This window comes from Cydia pomonella, chromosome 25, assembly GCF_033807575.1.
Source record: "Cydia pomonella isolate Wapato2018A chromosome 25, ilCydPomo1, whole genome shotgun sequence".
NCBI classification, from domain to species: Eukaryota; Metazoa; Arthropoda; class Insecta; order Lepidoptera; family Tortricidae; genus Cydia; species Cydia pomonella.
Genome location: NC_084727.1, coordinates 3,698,577 through 3,716,946, shown reverse-complemented (window position 1 = coordinate 3,716,946; position 18,370 = coordinate 3,698,577). Strand labels below are relative to the sequence as shown.

At 39.3% G+C, this 18,370-nt stretch overlaps 2 protein-coding genes across 2 annotated transcripts in view; one reads left to right on the top strand and one right to left on the bottom strand.

Moving 5' to 3' along the window:
• The first annotated feature begins 1,501 nt into the window (after positions 1-1,501).
• On the top strand, positions 1,502-12,547 carry LOC133531620 (uncharacterized). The gene is made up of 9 exons (XM_061869932.1): positions 1,502-1,606; positions 2,017-2,221; positions 2,418-2,718; positions 3,344-3,503; positions 4,773-4,862; positions 7,626-7,716; positions 9,201-9,325; positions 10,005-10,175; positions 11,532-12,547. The coding sequence occupies exons 1-9, from the start codon at positions 1,502-1,504 to the stop codon at positions 11,661-11,663; spliced, it is 1,380 nt and encodes a 459-aa protein (XP_061725916.1). The 3' UTR covers positions 11,664-12,547.
• A 2,181-nt stretch (positions 12,548-14,728) lies between these two features.
• LOC133531547 (myosin-7B) overlaps positions 14,729-18,370 on the bottom strand; it is a 43,692-nt gene continuing 40,050 nt past the window's right edge. Inside the window, exon 15 of the mRNA XM_061869818.1 lies at positions 14,729-17,930. Coding sequence (XP_061725802.1) covers positions 17,740-17,930 — 191 coding nt within the window. The 3' untranslated portion in view covers positions 14,729-17,739. The remainder of the gene's footprint in view (positions 17,931-18,370) is intronic.

Below are 18,370 nucleotides of genomic sequence, written 5' to 3'. Positions count from 1 at the left end.
GGACCGCTATTAGAGTAGTGGTACCAAAAGATGACCGACCCCCGGAACGTTTGGCTTTAAAATCGAAATAATTAAATCCTGACGTACTTTACACGCTGAGTAGTTTTTTTTACTATAACTAACTCTTCCCTGAGGCTAACATTTCAGTTCTAAGACAATCTACGTATGCGGTCGTGAGCAGGTCGTGAGCGGTCGCTGCGTACATGCTTCGTGCCAAAAACATCGTCTGTAATTTGCTTGATTAAAGCCTAATGGAAAGCAGTCCTAGCCTATGGACGCCTGCAACTCAAACACTGCAACATGCGCGTTACCGTTCCTAATACTCCACACCCTCGTTGAGGTCTGGCAACCTTACTCACCGGCAGGAACACAACACTATGAGAAGGGTCTAGTGTTATTTGGCTGCTGTTTTCTGTAAAGCCCCCTCCAGCCTATGCGCCTGAATCGCGGGGCGACTTCGCGGAGCGAACATACCGCGACGTTGACGTAGACTCCACACTCGCACCACTTCACGGCGATTTCGCAGTTTGGTTCGCGGCAAGATGGCGCCGAAGCGTCAGCTGATCGGATTTAGTTTGCGGCAAGGCACTAATTCAAACTGGGAATTGTCAAATTGATTTTTGGTTGATCAAGTTCGCACCCAATATAACCAAGTAGCCGCCATAGAAGGTTATAACAGTTCAGGTTATAACCGACTCGTGAGCGAATCGCGACGTGAAGCGATCGCGAGTGTGGAGTCTTGCAAGTTCGCGGTTCGCGTCTCCTTTGACGCGAGCCAAATACCGACAAAAAACGGGGAATAAGGCGCGAAGGCGTGAACAATCAGCGAAATCGACGCGAGGGCCCTGCGAAATCGACGCGAGGGCCCTCCACACTCGCGTTTGCGGCTTCGCGCCTCGATTGGCGCACGAGTGTGGAGGGCCCTTTAGGTGGAGGTACTTCCCCAGTTGGGCTCTGCTCTAGATCTGGAATGATATCCGCTGTGCTGTGTCCTACCACACAAAGCGAGATCACATTTAGCATGTTTTAAAATGAGAACGGATTTTTGGCGGTATGTTCATGTATGTGACTAAAGGAAGACGTCGGCAAATTCTTAAAGTAAAGACAATACCTTAGATATCATCACTATCAAGCTATTATGTCATGTTTCGCACACGTATATCTTTACTGGGCTACAATTGATAACGTGATTTAGATAGTTGGAGTGTTGTAACAACGAAATCAGTTTCAAGGGCAATTGTTATACAAATTAAACGAAGTCCGCCTTCAGTATTAACCTCAAGTCGCAGCGTACTTGTACAGTCAACGATCCAATAATATATTTACATCTCTCTTAGACACTGACAATAAAGTTATTTAAATAGTTATATATTCTTGGAACATTTGGCTTCTAAAGATCTATGTGAATTCGACCGTACAAGTACAAATTTAATTCGAGTTGTGAACGTTTATAGAATTAAAAGTTCCAAATTCAAAAGCGATAAAGTAAAAGTTTATCATCATGCTTGTTCACGGTGAAGGAGAGTTGTTGGTGCCGGCGCACCTGAATTTTGGGAAGTACGTGTTGAATCGGCTGCGGAAGGCGAAACCCGATCGGTTATGCTTCGTAAGTAGCAATGTGGCAGAGAATTTTCCAAAATTTCAAATATCCCTTCCAATGTTCTCTGCACGTTTATTGACAAACTTTCTTACAGTTAGTTTCGCTTTCTATAATATATAAATACCTAGACGAAAATGAGTGACGTAAATAGTCACACGTAAATAAGCACAGTAGTCAATAGTTGAGACTATTGATATTATATCCTGAGAATTTTGTTTATCTGGTATAATCCAAACCCAAGTTATGAGGGTTCAAAAAAACGTTGAAGCGCTTCGAGAAAATAGTGCCCTTGCGCTTCGCTTTGCTTGTCTTGGCGGGGGCACTACCGTGCCCTCAGATTCCTAAAAAAATTTGCTGGAAACTTTCCAACGGCTTTCCGTTTGAACCATTTATAAACTATGGGTTTTTATACTCAGCGCAACTGTACTCGGAACGACCAGCTGACGTACGCACAGTTCACTCAGCATACGGTCAGGGTGGCGAGTGCGCTGGCGCAGCGGGTGGTGCGCGGGGACACGGTGGCGGTCATGGGCGAGCCGAGGGCCACACTGCTACCTACTGGACTTGGGATAATGCTGGCGGGCGCTACGTGCACGCCGATCCCGCTTGACTGTGGAACAGGTACCTTAAAAAACACCCAAATACCTATAATCCAAAAGCACCCAATTAATTGATGCTGAGATGAGGCCATTTCGTGGTACTTTATTCCCTCTATATTTTTGTTATAATATGTAATCTTTCTCGTTTGTGTTTACGAATCAAAATAATTATATTCGATCCTATTACATCGCAAATTGACAAAAAATGCTATTTTCAGCTGTCTTGACACACAAGTTAACATTAACGAAGCCAAAATACGCTTTCTGCACCCGCTTATTCTGGGAAACGCACAGCGACGTACTGAAGAAAATAGATTTCATCAAGTCCTTCATATGTTTCGATGGGGTCATCCCAGACATAGAGTCGCTGGAGACGTTTACGTCAAATGTGGACGTGGATATAGACACGTATGAACCAGTTAGCGTGAACGGTGCAACTGATGTCGCCTTGATTTTGTATTCTTCTGGGACGACGGGGCTGTGCAAGGGGGTGCAGCATACTCACCTGAACTGTATTGCGCATTGTGAGCCACAATTTATATTCTATTATTTCTGCCTACACGGGCTGGTTTCCCCTGGCTGGCGCATATTTTGCGTGAATTGGGGCAATTCCTCAAGAATTCCTATCCTTTGATGTTGAGTAGAACCTCGGGGAATTATCTGAGATGTGTTGCCATGTATGGAGCTGTTATTCCGCTGCATTCCAAGTTTCCAACACCACATATTTTAAAGTAAGAATGGTCAGGGCGGCTACCGGGAAAATCGATATTCGTCAATTGCGGGCATGTTTCTCTGTCACTCTAATTACGTGTTAGTGAGAGTAAAAGAGAAAGATCCCCGCATATTGCGAATTTCGGTTTTTCGGTAGGCCCCCAGGTGACAACCAAAACTCACGAATTACAAAAAAATATTAAATAAAAATCAACCTTGTTTTGGTACAATTACGGTTAACTATGGCTCTGAATTGCAGTAGTAATTAATGAGTTTTGCTTGTCTTGTCACCCGATGAAATAATATTTACAAAAAACGGTCAAAAATGTGATTGTTGTGACAAATCAATTAGTGTTGGCACTATATTTCGCCTTTAGTTCAATTTTATTTAATTTCTACAATTTCTTGAATATTATTATAAATATTATTGCAGGTGGTACGACTTTGAATCTTTGGAAACCGTTTACTTCGCGGGATCGCATCTGTGCGGAGCCTATGGCATTTTCCGGGCTTACCCGTTCTTGTGCGCCGGCAAAACAATTGTCAATACAGAAGATATCCATGTAGACTTGAAAGTTATACAGGACTATAAGGTAACGAATGGAAGGCTTTATTGAGTTCTTTGCCAACATGATACGCCGAGAAAGGATGGAGTTGATACCAAGAGGGATGTCAGCGATGAACGGTCAGAGCAAGGTCAGCGCCTGGGCCGAGGCTTCTGACACTTCGATCGTAAAAACATTACAAGTACGAGACGCGCACTGGGGTACTGTACTGGGGGCCTACCGCGAAAATCGAAGGTCGTCAATTGCGGGCATTTTTCTCTTTCACTCTAATTACGTTTTAGAGAGAGTAAAACAGAAAGATCCCCGCAATTAGCGAATTTCGATTTTCGCAGTAGGCCCCCTGGGCACTACGCGTCGAGTAGGCGTAATCGTTTTATAAATGAAAACTCATTAGTTGAAATCATGGCGTCGCTGGCGTCAGATGTCTTCCGCGGATGTATCGGCGACCTTACTTTCTCTTCAGGCGAAGAAGATTTTTTATTGTTTGATTATGTCAGAAGTCTTGTTTTTACGCCTGTATTACGCTACGCCTGTCGTAATGACGGCAGAAATCTCATACGCTACGCTACGACGACGCTTCGTGTGCGGACTTGTTTAAAGTTGTTCGTGCTCGTAGCGCCCTCGTTCTACGTGCGTATTACGATACGCTTAAGCATCTCTTACGCTTACGCGCCGTGTGCTGAGGGCCTTAGACAGGTTTAAAGAAGTCGACTCTGTCGGGCATTATAAGTAGATTGCCCGTAACATATATGGAATAAACAAATACTAAAATGCATAGAAAATATAAAAAATATCCTGGAGTTTCAAAATTGAATTTTAGAATAATTCAGCGCTACGGGCAAGACGCAAACTTGTTACCTTTTGGAATCCGGTCCAATCGCACTAGGGTGTGCTCCCGGTACTGGTTTTCTGTACAAAATGAGTCCAGGAACCTGAAATTCCTGGGACTCCCCATACTAACTTAGTCCCGGGACCCATTATTATCCTCGTCCGCTCCCGAACACTCCTCAATATTTTTTTTATTTTTTGCACCTGACTGTGACTTGTTTGCTGACACAAATCATTAACTTTTAAAATATTTTTTACGTTATTGTGGATCAACGTTAACTTATTAATTATTCTTATTATCGTAAAGCTTCTCTTCGCACTTGCATAGTCGCAGCAGGAGTGAAAGAATTGGTAATATGATCTCAGTCATTATTTTGGTTTGCGGATGGTATAAGAGGCAATTATACTGTTTTAGGCGAACACGATACCCACCATTCCCGCCTTAGTTGAAGAGCTGACCAACGCTAACACAAACGAGTACGATCTCAGCTCTCTGAAGGTGATAATGACCGCTACTGCACCCCTTCTGCCTTCACTGTTGGAGGCATTCACGAAGAAGTAAGTTCACCCAAATTTCCAACAAAATACATAATCCGACGGACGTATCGGACCGCGACCTTGATCCGGTCAGCATATCTTTTTCTCGTTCTCACTTCTTATCGGACGTACGGCAAACTATCTCCCACTCGATCGAACAGGCTCAGGTCCTATACGCTCGTCTGCTATAGCTTTAAAAATGTTACTTTGTACTTACAATATTTGAACAATATAAGCGCAATAGGGTCGTGTCCATCTACAAATCTTAGGACAGAATTGTATCCCAATAAATTCTTTTGGATTATAAGAACATGTTAAACTACTTTTAGGGCTACTTTTACCTGTAATGACCATATTTTTGTAAATATTGAGTTTAAAATATCTTTTGGCACACGTCACGTGACCAAACTCGAAACGAGATTCTGACGACGTCACAACTCTTGGATTGACACTGTTGACAACAACAAATGACAAATGTCAGTTGACAGTTCGTATCTTCTACGTGTGTATGTAGTTATGTGTCAAACCGTAAACTGTGACGTCACACAATTTTCAAAGAGCGTTTTGAGCGCGAAAGCATCTGTCAAAATATATTTTGTTGATTTAACATATTTAAAGTCGTATATCCTAACAAATCTTCCACTGAATTACGAAGAAGTATGGTATTTTGGTAACTCAAGAGAAAATAACATAAGTAATTATATTTGGGACAAATTATGAGTTCTTGTTTATCCTGCTCAGAATCAGGAGCTCTTTAAACCAATTTTGTCCAAATCTAATGAAAAAAATAGCCAACCAAATGAAAATCCCTATTAAGAAGGTAGGCAGTGTTCTTCTTCTTCTTTTAAAATATGGCTTCCATCAAATCTATGATGATTTTGCCAATGTCAAGTTACGTTGTAAGTTTTAAGTGTGCTCGTAGAGCATGACGTTGTTCGGTAGTTGCTTTTAGTAAAGAGATAGCTGGGCTTTACTAACAGTCACGATGGATTGCCGGATGTTGATTAAAGCATGGTTAAACGCGTTTCAAGATTAGTTTTTCATTAGCTGCACACTTCCACGATAGTTCACTGCATAATAAGTTATCGATATTACACTTTATGACTGAGCAAAACACAAAAAGAGGCCCGATTCGAAGAATGATTAAGACACGTTTAAGATCTTGGAAAGATCCTTAAAAGATCGATAACTAAACGAGATGTCAAAATTGACGTTTATTTCGATCCCAATAAAATCTACCTACGATATTTCTAACGTCAAAGTTGCATCGAGCTGCTTCTGTCAATTATACGACATACAAACGATATCTAAATGAGAACTTATCTAAACCAGAACTTATCGTTATCGTATCTCATTCTTCGAATCGGGCCGAAAATATTCTCGAGACGTCTTCGCCATCTTGAATCTCAACGACAACCAGGTAGTGTTCTTGACTTGAGATACGTCCGCATAGTTAGACAGATGAACGAACAATGGAGGCTGACTATAATTGGGTTCTGTTAGTCATTTTATGGCCACAGAACCCAAAAACAAGCCAAAATTCTATACTTATTCAAAACCGGATGTTTTGCGCAAACCGGAGGGTTATGGTTTTTTAAATCGTACCTTCGGCCGAGAAAACCAACCAAAAATGTTATAAATGTATGTGTAGAGTTACCAACCAAAAACAGTATGTGTAGAGTTAACACTCTACTTTTCATTTCGAATACGAGGAAAGTAAAATAACATGATAAATTAAGAATTCTTTTCGACTCATTGCTAGGTCGGACACTAAGCATAACGTGTTTGCAGATTTCCTAATGTGAAGTTGCAAAACCTGTATGGCGCGACCGAAGTGAGTCCGATAACCTCGCAAGATGCTACTTCAGTGGGATCCACGAACCTGGGCGTTGCGCCTGCTGGCAACACATTAAAGGCAAGTTTGTAACTATAACAGTCCGGTGTATCGATCCGCGACCATGGTACAGGTTTCACCAAATATCAGCACATCGTTAACAATATTTTGAAATGTTAAAAAATTGTTCAAATCCAAAAATATCAAACATTGAACTTTTTTGGCAAAGAGACAAAGTATTTATACATGGCAAAAATTGTTTAAAATGTTCTGGTGATTCGTGATACAGAAAACAACTCTTCCTTGAGGCCCTTATTGCCCAAGGGCCAAGAGACTTGGCAAGCGTCAGGGACGCAGATATACGTTAGAGGGAGCAAGCGATATTGCTGTCTCATTGCACCGCATAGCTGCGTTTCTGACACTTGGCAAGTCTTGGCACGCATGTCTCTGACACTTGGCAAGTCTTAGTCCGCATGTAAATGCTGACCGGATCAAGGTGGTGGTCCGGTATGCCCGTTTGTCAGTACTATTAGACATTCGTGTATCATGTATAAGTACATAATTGTCACTTTAATGTTATACATCAGCAGGAGCAACCCAACACACACAAAGTTACAATATGAACAGCAGCTAATAATATAATACACTGGATCCATTCGATCCTGGCCGTCTCCTAAACCACTCAAAGTTTTTTTAGGCATGATTTTACTAATGAATCCACTAATTGCGCACAAAAAATGTTAGTTTATTTATTTAATCTTTATTGCATAATACATGAAGGTACAAATGGCGGACTTAATAGCAAATGTTTGAACTCAGAATAAACACTAATAAATTTGTAAACAGGCCCCAACGTGAACGCCAACCACACTCATCATTATGTCACAGTTACCCGTATTCTTTTTAATCGATTTATAGAAAAAACATAGTAATTGTTATTGCATCAAAAGGTAGTGGATGTAGAAACTCGAGCGATCCTTGGACCTAACCAGCGCGGGGAGATCTGCGTCCGCAGCCCACGAGTCATGAAGGGATACCTAGGTGAGTCAAACAAAATAATAGTCATACACCCTAAGCCCCCTCCAGACTATGCGCGTGAATCGCGGCGCGATTTCGCGGAGCGAACATACCGCGACGTTGACGTAGACTCCACACTCGCACCACTTTACCGCGATTTCGCAGTTTGGTTCGCGGCAAGATGGCGCTGAAGCGTCAGCTGATCGGATTTAGTTTGCGGCAAGGCACTGATTCAAACTGGGAACTGTCAAATTGATTTTTGGTTGATCAAGTTCGCACCCAATATAACCAAGTAGCCGCCATAGAAGGTTATGACAGTTTAACAGATTAACCGACTCGTGAGCGAATCGCGGCGCGAAGCGATTGCGAGTGTGGAGTCTTGCAAGTTCGCGCTTCGCGTCTCCTTTGACGTGGGCCAAATACCGACAAAAACGGGGAATAAGGCGCGAAGGCGTGCACAATCTGCGAAATCGACGCGAGGGTCATCCACACTCGCGTTCGCGGCTTCGCGCCTCGATTCGCGCACGAGTGTGGAGGGCCCTCTAGGTTCACATATGGAGGGTAGACGTAAGGAGAACAATCTAAGTGTATGAAAAGTGTCCATCAAGAAACCTTAAATAGGTGGCGCCACAATACATCGCAAACAAATTTTAGATTTTGATTAAAAATAATCAAATCACTGACAGCGCACTCCGTCAATAACGTCTAAGTTCATGTCATATCCTTGTGCTACCCTAGCGCCATCGGAGAGATTTTTTTTTAATACTACGTCGGTGGCAAACAAGCATATGGCCAACTGATGGTAAGCAGTCTCTGTAGCCTATGTACGCCTGCAACTCCTGAGGAGTTACATGCACGTTGCCGACCCTAACATCCCCCCCCCCCCCCCTCGTTGAGCTCTGGCAACCCTACTCACCGGCACGAACACAACACTATGAGTAGGGTTTAGTGTTATTTGGCTGCGGTTTTCTGTAAGGTGGAGGTACTTCCCCAGTTGGGCTCCGCTCTAGATCTGGAATGACATCCGCTGCACTGTGCCGTACCACACAAAGCGAGATGACATTCACAATGCCCATACCTCTCGTTCGGACGTAGTTTAAGGACGTACCCGGGTCCAAAAATAACATTCACCATTTCATCACCATTCTTTAATTTTTTTTTCGAACTAGTATTTAGGTACAGCTGCCAGCTGTACACTTTAGCAACAGGGGGTTTGGTTTATGGTGGGCGACAAATAACCCGACCAAATTACGTAGGTTGTTTTTGGTACGTCGTCAACGAGTTTTTAACTTTGTCGCATTGCGTATGTTCTGCCCCTCACGGGCGCACGTGTATAGTACATCTATACGATTCTACCATCTATGATCTATAGGTAATAAAGTGCATGTTACTGATTGGATTCAATGGATCTCATTGTCATCATCAGGTCAGGATCCTGACCACATGATGCCAATACTGCAGAAACCGAGACACAGCGTATTTCTTTTTAAAATGTGTATATATTTCAGGTGTAACCTCGCCAATAGACGACGAAGGTTTCTACTTGACGGGAGACCTGGGATACTATGATGACCAGAAACACTTCTATCATATAGACAGGCTGAAGGACATCATTCTTTCTACTGGATATACGGTGAGATACAACGTGTATAGGTACTATTACATTTGTTTTATACAAGATATTTTGGGAACCCCGGATGGAAAAACTCTTAAATCGCCCAAAAGAATTGGCCAGACATTACATAGCCAATGTGGAGTGGATACGCGAACGCATTTTGAACGTACAGTCAGCATCTAATACTTAGATAGTAATTGCTAATGTTGCCAACTTTACAAGAACACATCATTATTTCTAAGGTAACATAGGTGTATTACGATTTAGTGATATGTATGCATTTTCACTGCTAAGTTTGTGCAAAGTTAGCGTGGTCAGAGTCTAAATACACATGCGAGTTTGCACGAACACAGATTTCTTCTTTCAGAGTGATTATTGCTTAAAATATTATTATTATCAAATTTAATAACAATTTGCGAAGTTGACCCCTAAGATTCGTTTAGGAAAGACATATCCAACGATACCTCATATAGGGTTGAAGGGAAAAAAGTCATCTCTACTTCTCGTGTATACAGGGCAACTACAAATCGATTGATCGTGGAGCAAAGCCGCGGACGGACAGACGGATAGACAGACGGACAATACGGATATGGCGAAACTATACCTAAGGGTTTCTACTTGACTTCGGAACCCGGAAAAACTATAAATACCGCTGCGTTTTCGTGCAGGAAGAACTATTAGATAATCTGTGTTGCAGGTATCCCCAGGCGAGGTGGAGGTAGTCCTGCTCGAGCATCCCGCGGTAAAGGAGGCGGCCGTGGTGGGCAAGCCGGCGGCGAAGGTGACCGAGAAGCCCACGGCCTTCGTGGTGCTGCGCCCCGGGGCCTCCGCCACTGAGGCCGAGCTGGTCGACTTCGTGGACCCCCAGGTAATGTTTATTACGGTATATGTTTCTTATAACTATAGTGTCTACTGGTGACTGGTACTGGTGGTGGTGTGGTGTGTACTGGTGGTGTGGTACCTATACAAGATTCATAATTATTCATAAACCAAAACAGTTGCCACCACTTAAGGGTATTTAATCGTCCATGCAAAAAGAGAAAACGTTTTTCAACTTCTAAATATTTTCCATTCTTCATGATTTTTTAGTATGTTATTGACACAATGAAAACTATAGGTAGGGGGTTTTCCGTTTTACCAAATTAAAAAAAAATGTTATTTTTTTTTAAAGCAAAACTCATAAACATATATTATGCTGAAGCGATCGACACAATTCCAAACTGTAGGTTTTCCTTTTTTTTGTCAAAATTAGCAAAAAAAAAATTTTTTTCAAAAAACCGAAACCCATATATATCTGTAGAACCTATAAAGTTATTTGTTAAGAATTACTTAGTGGAAATCGTTTTCTCCCGAAATGAAATTTCATACAAAAATTACCGTTATTTCTTTAGATTTGAAAAGCTATTCTTCCCTCTTAATAGCTCATTAAAGCAAAACAAAAATACGGGATAACAAATTTAAAACTACAACAGTCGAGTTAGGAAAGGGTTAATTATCAATGATTATATACTTACCTATTTTTACAAACTCTTATTTAACTTGCCCTGTTATTATGTATGTAATGCAAGTCGTGTAGGAGTAGACTAGTTCATAATGTGTATACTATACTAAGACAATGGGATTGGCCGGTGGAAATAGTTTACAAATGGCGCCAGTGACGCCAGTGTACGTTTTACCTCTCAATCCTACAAATAGTGTCAAATTCTTGTTTTATTTTTGGAATTTTATAGCCTAGGTGCTAGTCCTTTAAGTCAAACCCCATAGAACAAGACGAGAGACAGGTAGAACCTATGCTGGCGCCATCTATCAAAACTTGATAGTTGCCAACCCCATTAGCCAGTGATTTTATTTAAGACCAATGCGGCCAAGTCCGTCATAGGGCAATCCCGTACATGACCGTATTTTTTTCAACTGTAAATGGCTTACTTTCTGTAAGCCCATCTGCTTTTGATTGCTGAAACTAAAAGCAATCGCTGATTCGCTGCTTTATCGAAGGAAATACCAATTGTGTACTATTGTATGAAAAAAAAAAACGCTTATTTATGGAATTGTCCCTACGACGGATTTGTCCGCATTGACCTAAATACAACCTTTATTTTAAGATTCTCACTTGGATTTATTTGCACTAAAGGTCCCAAGATTATATTCAAACTTATAATAATCTTAATTGTTCCAAAAACCATCGTTAAGAATGAAATTTTAACAGTATCCTTCCTAATTCCAGGTCCCCTGGTACATGCGGCTGACTGGTGGCGTGAGGTTCATCTCTGAGCTCCCCAGGAACGACCAGCAGAAGATCCTGCGTCGACAACTGAGGGAGACACTGGTTCAAGAGGCCAAGTCGGAAGGACAATAGGGATATGTCATTCGTGTTCTTTGGTGGGACGGTAGTGCCCCGGCCAAGTCAACCTAACTATTGGAAACTATAGTATACTTATTGTTACAACAGTGTTGAAATATTGAAAATCAACATAAAAAATAAAAATATATACGTAGTTAATATCCCGTGTTTCATACTTAATTTTTAAACGCGCTACAGGTTTCAATTAGCGACAAATCATTTGTCAAGTCATTTTAAGAAAGTATTTCTTGACGACCGGTCTGGCCTAGTGGGTAGTGACCCTGCCTATGAAGCTGATGGTCCCGGGTTCAATTCCTGGTAAGGGCATTTATTCGTGTGATGAGCATGGATATTTGTTCCTGAGTCATGGGTGTTTTCTATGTATTTAAGTATTTATAAATATTTACATATTATATAGGGTAACAGCACCAGTGGCCAGCCAGGGACCAGTAGTCAGGCTTTTAAGTCGTTTATTGGTCATAAATATCTGGTATATTCGATTAAACAAATCGCGAGTAGTCAAATAGGAGCTCTGATTCCTTATTCGTTAATACGTAACGCGGCAGGTACGGTGAGGTATCGGGGAGAAGAAATATACTCGTTCATAAAGGTGATGTTTGTTGACGAGAGCTGGAGTGCCATGTCCGCCATATTTTTTACTGCACGTGGTGTTCTTTTAACGCGTGAGAAAAAATATGTTTTAATATAAAAAGTTACTGTTTTTTGTTAATGATGGGTTTATTGGTTAGTTTATCTATTAAATTGCGTTATATTTAAATAAAAATATCAATATTTAACTTATAAATTGAGGATGTTGACCACTGGATACCACTTTTTTACAAAAAATCCAGTGCCCAGCCTCCCGTGGCTGACCTTTGGGTTATTAGTGATTTTTTTTATTTTCGATCCAATACGACCGTTAGGACCGTTACATTTACATTTTTAAATTTAGTTAGGTATGTCTCAGTCAATTTAAAGTAAAACCCAGTAGTCAGCCGCATTTGAAATAACGTTTTAATGCGGCTGACCACTGGGTTTCACGGATCCAGTACTCAGCCATTATCTTCCTTGGTACGTCGCTGCCAAATATTATGAACTTTAACTCATTTAAATAAGGTTCAAAAGTGTATACATACTTTTGTTGAGAAATATTCCAATATCTAACGGGCCCCTGCACGGGTTTCACCAGCATTTAAACCGATTTTAAAAATAATGAATTCTATTAAATAAACAGATTCATTAATAAAAAATAAGAAGATAAATACAGTGTTTATTAGTTTGCAAGAATAATTTTAAGCACCTATGGCCTACAAATTTCGTGGCATGAGAATTGTACTTATAAGAGTATAGGTACCTACCTATACTCTAGATTCCTACCTAGGAATGATAAATATTATAATATCGTTAACTTTAATACAAATAATAGTGTTTTTTATTTCATTGTTATTAATAGTTTATAAAGGCTGAGTACTGGGTACACAAAGGCTGCTTACTGGATTTTAGAGGCTGACTACTGGAGAAAAGTGCCATTTTTTGTTTAATCTTAATTATAGATATTATAAAGAGGATTGTTATTTTTTGACATACTTTGTTTTAAAACTATAATAAACAATTGATCTAACCATGTTATGCGTTTATTTATCTGACTAATCCTGTAGAAACGTCGAGAGTACAAACTTTAAAAATGCGTTATAAGGCTGACTACTGGTGCCTTTACCCTATATCATTGTCTAAGTACCCTCAACACAAGCCCTTATTGAGCTTACTGTGGGACTTAGTCAATTTGTGTAATATTGTCTTATAATATTTATTTAATATTTATAAGAAATGCAACATAAATTAACTAAAGTCAGACCAAGCTAAGTTGGCAGCGATTTTGATAGTCCAGCTTGTGTAAGTGTTAAGTAAACGTTATAATTTCATTGAAATTTGACGTTTAAAATAACACTTGCACCGCCTGGGCTGTCAAAATCGCTGCCAACTTAGCTTGGTCTGACTCTATTGTCCGTTTTTTAGCATTAAATAGAAGGTAACCAATTTTGATGTGTCACTTTATTGAAAAATACTTCTGAAAAATAAGTCACGACAAATAAGTAAGAATTATAAATCATATACGATAATTTACATTCTTTTGATTTCATAGGTATAAGTTACTGATTTTTAAAAAGCGTTTTTGAAAAAAGACGTCAAAATTGTTTAGAAAGTATATTAGAAAAACGAACTATAATTGAGGCTTGTAAATTTTATGAATTAGGGGATATTATGCAGGCTGCAATTATGGGACATAATGTGAAAAATATATGTGAACCGCCGCCGCAGTATACTATATTGACGCAGACATGGCTGGTGCAACTCACGCTTAATTTTTAAATGGCCTCTTGTCTCGTTTGGTAGTCAGTAGTCACTTAGGCCCTTAGAACATGGCGTCGTAATGTAAGAGAAGCGTAAGCGTATCATAATAAGCGCGTAAGTATTGTTGCAGCGAACCGTATGATACCTATTACGCTTCGTGTGTGGTTGTTTGACCACGTACGTGTCGTTCTACGCGCGTATTACGATACGCTTACGCTTCAGTTACGTTACGCTTACGCTTCAGTTACGTTACGCTTACGCTTCAGTTACGTTACGCTTACGCTTCAGTTACGTTACGACGCTGAGGGCCTTATTGGTTAGAGGACATTTATATAACTCAATGACTCTATTTTTACTCACTGATAGCTCTCTAACGAATAGAATCAGGCGTTACTTTGCGGAAATCCATATTAATTAAAACATAAAATATTACTCTGCTAATCCGCAAAAAAGATTACGTGCTAGTCAATCAGTGCTAACCCGTTATACTTACTTGCGTATTTTTACATGCAATTAATGTTCCTACCCTCTCACCGCAAAAATAAATACGGAAATAAATAAATATAATAAACCACCACGAAAAGTACAAAACTCGACACTGACGGTCAGCCGACTGAAACTCATTAAGTAGATAGTGTATTCCGAAGTTAGCTTACAAAAGTCTGCCTAGAAAAGAGCAGGTAAGAAAAGGGCTGAGATTACAAATATTATAAAATAAGTAGGCACGATTATGTTTAAAATTTATTTATAAAAAATAATATTTACAAAACGAACAAGTAAATACAACTTTACGAGTATTGGTATTTCGAGGCATACATTAAACGAAACTTACGATACACACAAAAGATAACTGGATACATATTTTAAACAAAAATCTTTGTTACCTATTTGTTCACTTGGCTCATGATTAAATTCTCGACGTGGATCGAAACTTTTTGAGGTCTATCAGACATATTTAATACGTGAGTGACCCTAAATATGGTCCAAAACTAACACAAGTTTAGTTAAGACTATTATTTGTGAAAACCCATTCTAAGAAATATTTTTATAAATGAGTGAACAAACTCATAAACCCGAAAACATCGTTTTTAAATTGAAATTGCAACATATATTGACATTGCAATAACAAATGCAATAACTCAATAAAATGATTTAAACGGAGTATATATAATAATGAATATTTATTTTAAAATGAATTTAAAATAGATGCTAAATTAGACTAATTCTACGGATTACACTCACGTGTTTTTAGTCACTCGCGCGACATGTCTCGGAGAGCCTAGATGAGTGTAAGCTGTACCTAGAATTAGTTATGTTAGTCTGTGACAGATTAAATAGGAGATTCTCAATTGTTTTATATTGAATAACTATCACCGTATCTGACGGCTGACGGCAATATGATAATAGTACAGAATTTACTTATATCGCGGGAGCTCTAAAATGTATGTAAAATATATGTACTTATGTCATCTGATCTCAACTGACAGCTTTAGAACATGTAAAATTGAAATAAATTTTATATGAACTTATTTATAGATTTCGAATGGGTGCCGTAGTGTTAACGCCAAGTCGAGTATTATACGTACACCAAATAGTTGGGTTTCCACACACTTAAATATAAAGCTTAAGTAACTTATTTCTAAAAGTATGTACTTGAGCTACCCTTTTTTCTTCGATGTAACCACTATTGAATAATCATTAAAGAGTATTAAGTACTTAATTTAATTACAATTTAAATATTGCACACCAATGCACAGGTTTCAGTCGATAATTTTCGTTAAGAACATTATAGTAATATAACTATTATTATATTATTGAGAAGAGAAGGCATATAAGATATTAGGGACCTATTTGAGGAAAAATTATAAATGAGCACAACGTAAGCTGAAATCATAGAACATCAAATTATATTGGAGATCGTTATTTTGTTTTTAGCCTTATTTCTAATGAAGACAATAAGACATTTTGTGTTATATAGTAACATAATTTTGTGCTAATAAAGGCGCACGGTAGTGTGCCAGCCAAGAGCTAGAGAAGGGAACGCACGAGCATTTCATATTGCACAATCCGTATCCTACCAACTAATTTTACCCCATCCTGTCCTCTACCTGGTAAGTGTAACAGCTTTCTTTCTCAAGGTGCATGTAATATCAAAATGGATTTGGCCATTCCTTTAATCAGTTTTGATCTAATAACCTCTATTAGCCTAGTCATTGGTGTTTGGAGAATTAATAAAAAATCAAGGTGATAGAAGAGAACGCACCAGCATAATACACGGTGCCCGTGAGCATTGCGAGAGATTTTAACAGTATATTTCTGATCATATTTAAAGACAAAAATGCAATATAAACTTTTTTGGAATTCGCCTAAATATCAGAGTTAAAGTCACTTACTAAAAAAAACATCTTTTTATTGTTGTTTTTATTGTTACTGGGTTGATGTGGTCATTGGTAGGACCAAGTAGTGAATAAATTATTTTCACTGCTTGCTTCTGCCAATGGAATTGTTTCACATTTTTTTTTGCATTTTTGTTCTCATTATGCTTAGTATGTAAATTAACTAACCTAGTCTTTTTAAGTTTTACTAATACTTATATGGACACATGACTGAAATAAACAATTTTTATTTTTTTATTTATTGTTACTTAGTGCAAAACGCCATTTTGGTGGCGATATTGCAACTATGGGACTTAGTCCAAATATCCTTATTGATAGATGTCAAAAAGTGAAAAGTAACACTTCGCAAAAATTGGGTTTTACAAAAAAAGTTCAAATTCTTCATAAAAAAAAAACGAAAAAAAAAAACTTTTTTTTTGTCTAATTAACCTAAACTCATGTATTTTTTTTTCCTTCTTTTGGCCTCAGAAATGCGTGGTGAAAATCTCTCGAGTTCTTCGTGGGCACCTTGTATATTGCACAATTTACCATTTACTTTCATTTACCCCTTTCCCTGTACCAACATCAACCTATAGGTAATCAAAATAATTAGAGAATACAATACCGAGACGAATAGAGACAATTGATCAGTTTTCAACCGCCAAAGACTGTCAAGCGCTGTACAGCCAAATATTAACCTTCTTGCATTCCAACAAGGTTCACCATGACGCGCCTATCTGAAAACTCTTGCGCGTTAAAGAGATTACAGGCGAAGCTCGTGCACTACATGACGACCGAAAAAAAGGTCGAGTCTAACCGAGGAGTTCAAATAACTGAACTATTATCAATTATAAAACGGGTCTAATCGCGTATAATTAAGTTTTAAAATCTACCTTGAAGACGGCAGTGTCCCCGTGGTCTAGAAGACTCAATTTTAAAACTTAATTATACCCGATTGAGTCCCATTTTATAATAAATAATGTGTAAAAATTGTGACAGTTTAAATCAGTGTGATAACTGATTTACTATTAAACACTGAAGCGGTCCTGGTAGCCGACATAGCACTTATTTTTTTAAAGCAATATGTATATATACTCTCGTCGGCAGTACTTTTGCATTATGAGAAATAGGCTAGCTTCCTATGAACAAATTAATTTATGTCAAGTGAATTAATAATCAACTCAAGAACAAAAGCTCGCGTCCAGTTTAACGATCTGACGATCGTTAAATTGGCATTTGGTAGACCCTGCTTCTGAATTAGAGTATTTCTTCATTATCCACTGCCGTGGTTTTTTTTAATCATTATAACCGGTCTACGAGCATTTGTAGAAAACTAGCCTATTTGCTTAATTCCTGTTATAAAGTTAATCCCTATTCTTCTCTTCGAGCTGCTTGATGCGCACGGGCACCTGCACGGCGGGCAGGTCGACGCTGCGCGCGCGGCGGCGGCCATTTTGGATCTCGACGGCGGAGCGGCGCGCCTCGGGCGGCAGCGGCGCCAGCTCGGGGAGCAGCAGGCGGCGGCGGGGGAACTCGGGGGTGCGGAGGGTTCCTCCTGGAATGCAATCATGAGAATTAAACATGCATTGTACTTTAGGTATTTCCGGATGGTGGACTGGACTGGCAAAATTCTACGTCTATCAGTAGACTTCTTTTGGCTGGGGACGATGAAGGAAAAAATAAATGTAGTTAGGCAACTGACAACAGACGCGTTGTAACGGACAATTCTTAATCCAATTTGGGACATTAATACTATTTAAGAAGTGGAGTCTTACTGTGGATAAACAGGGAGCTTATTTAGTCAGCTGCTTATTTTACTATGGGATCAATTCCGAAATCGGAGAAACATTTTTACTCTCCCATAGAAAATGTCAAGGTCAGACAGACAGCCAAAATGTATGAAACATCGAAATTTTTTCGCGCTTTCGGGACCACCCATAGTAAGTTGCTCGATATGACCTGTATATTCACCCCGTAAATTATTGCAGGTGACTA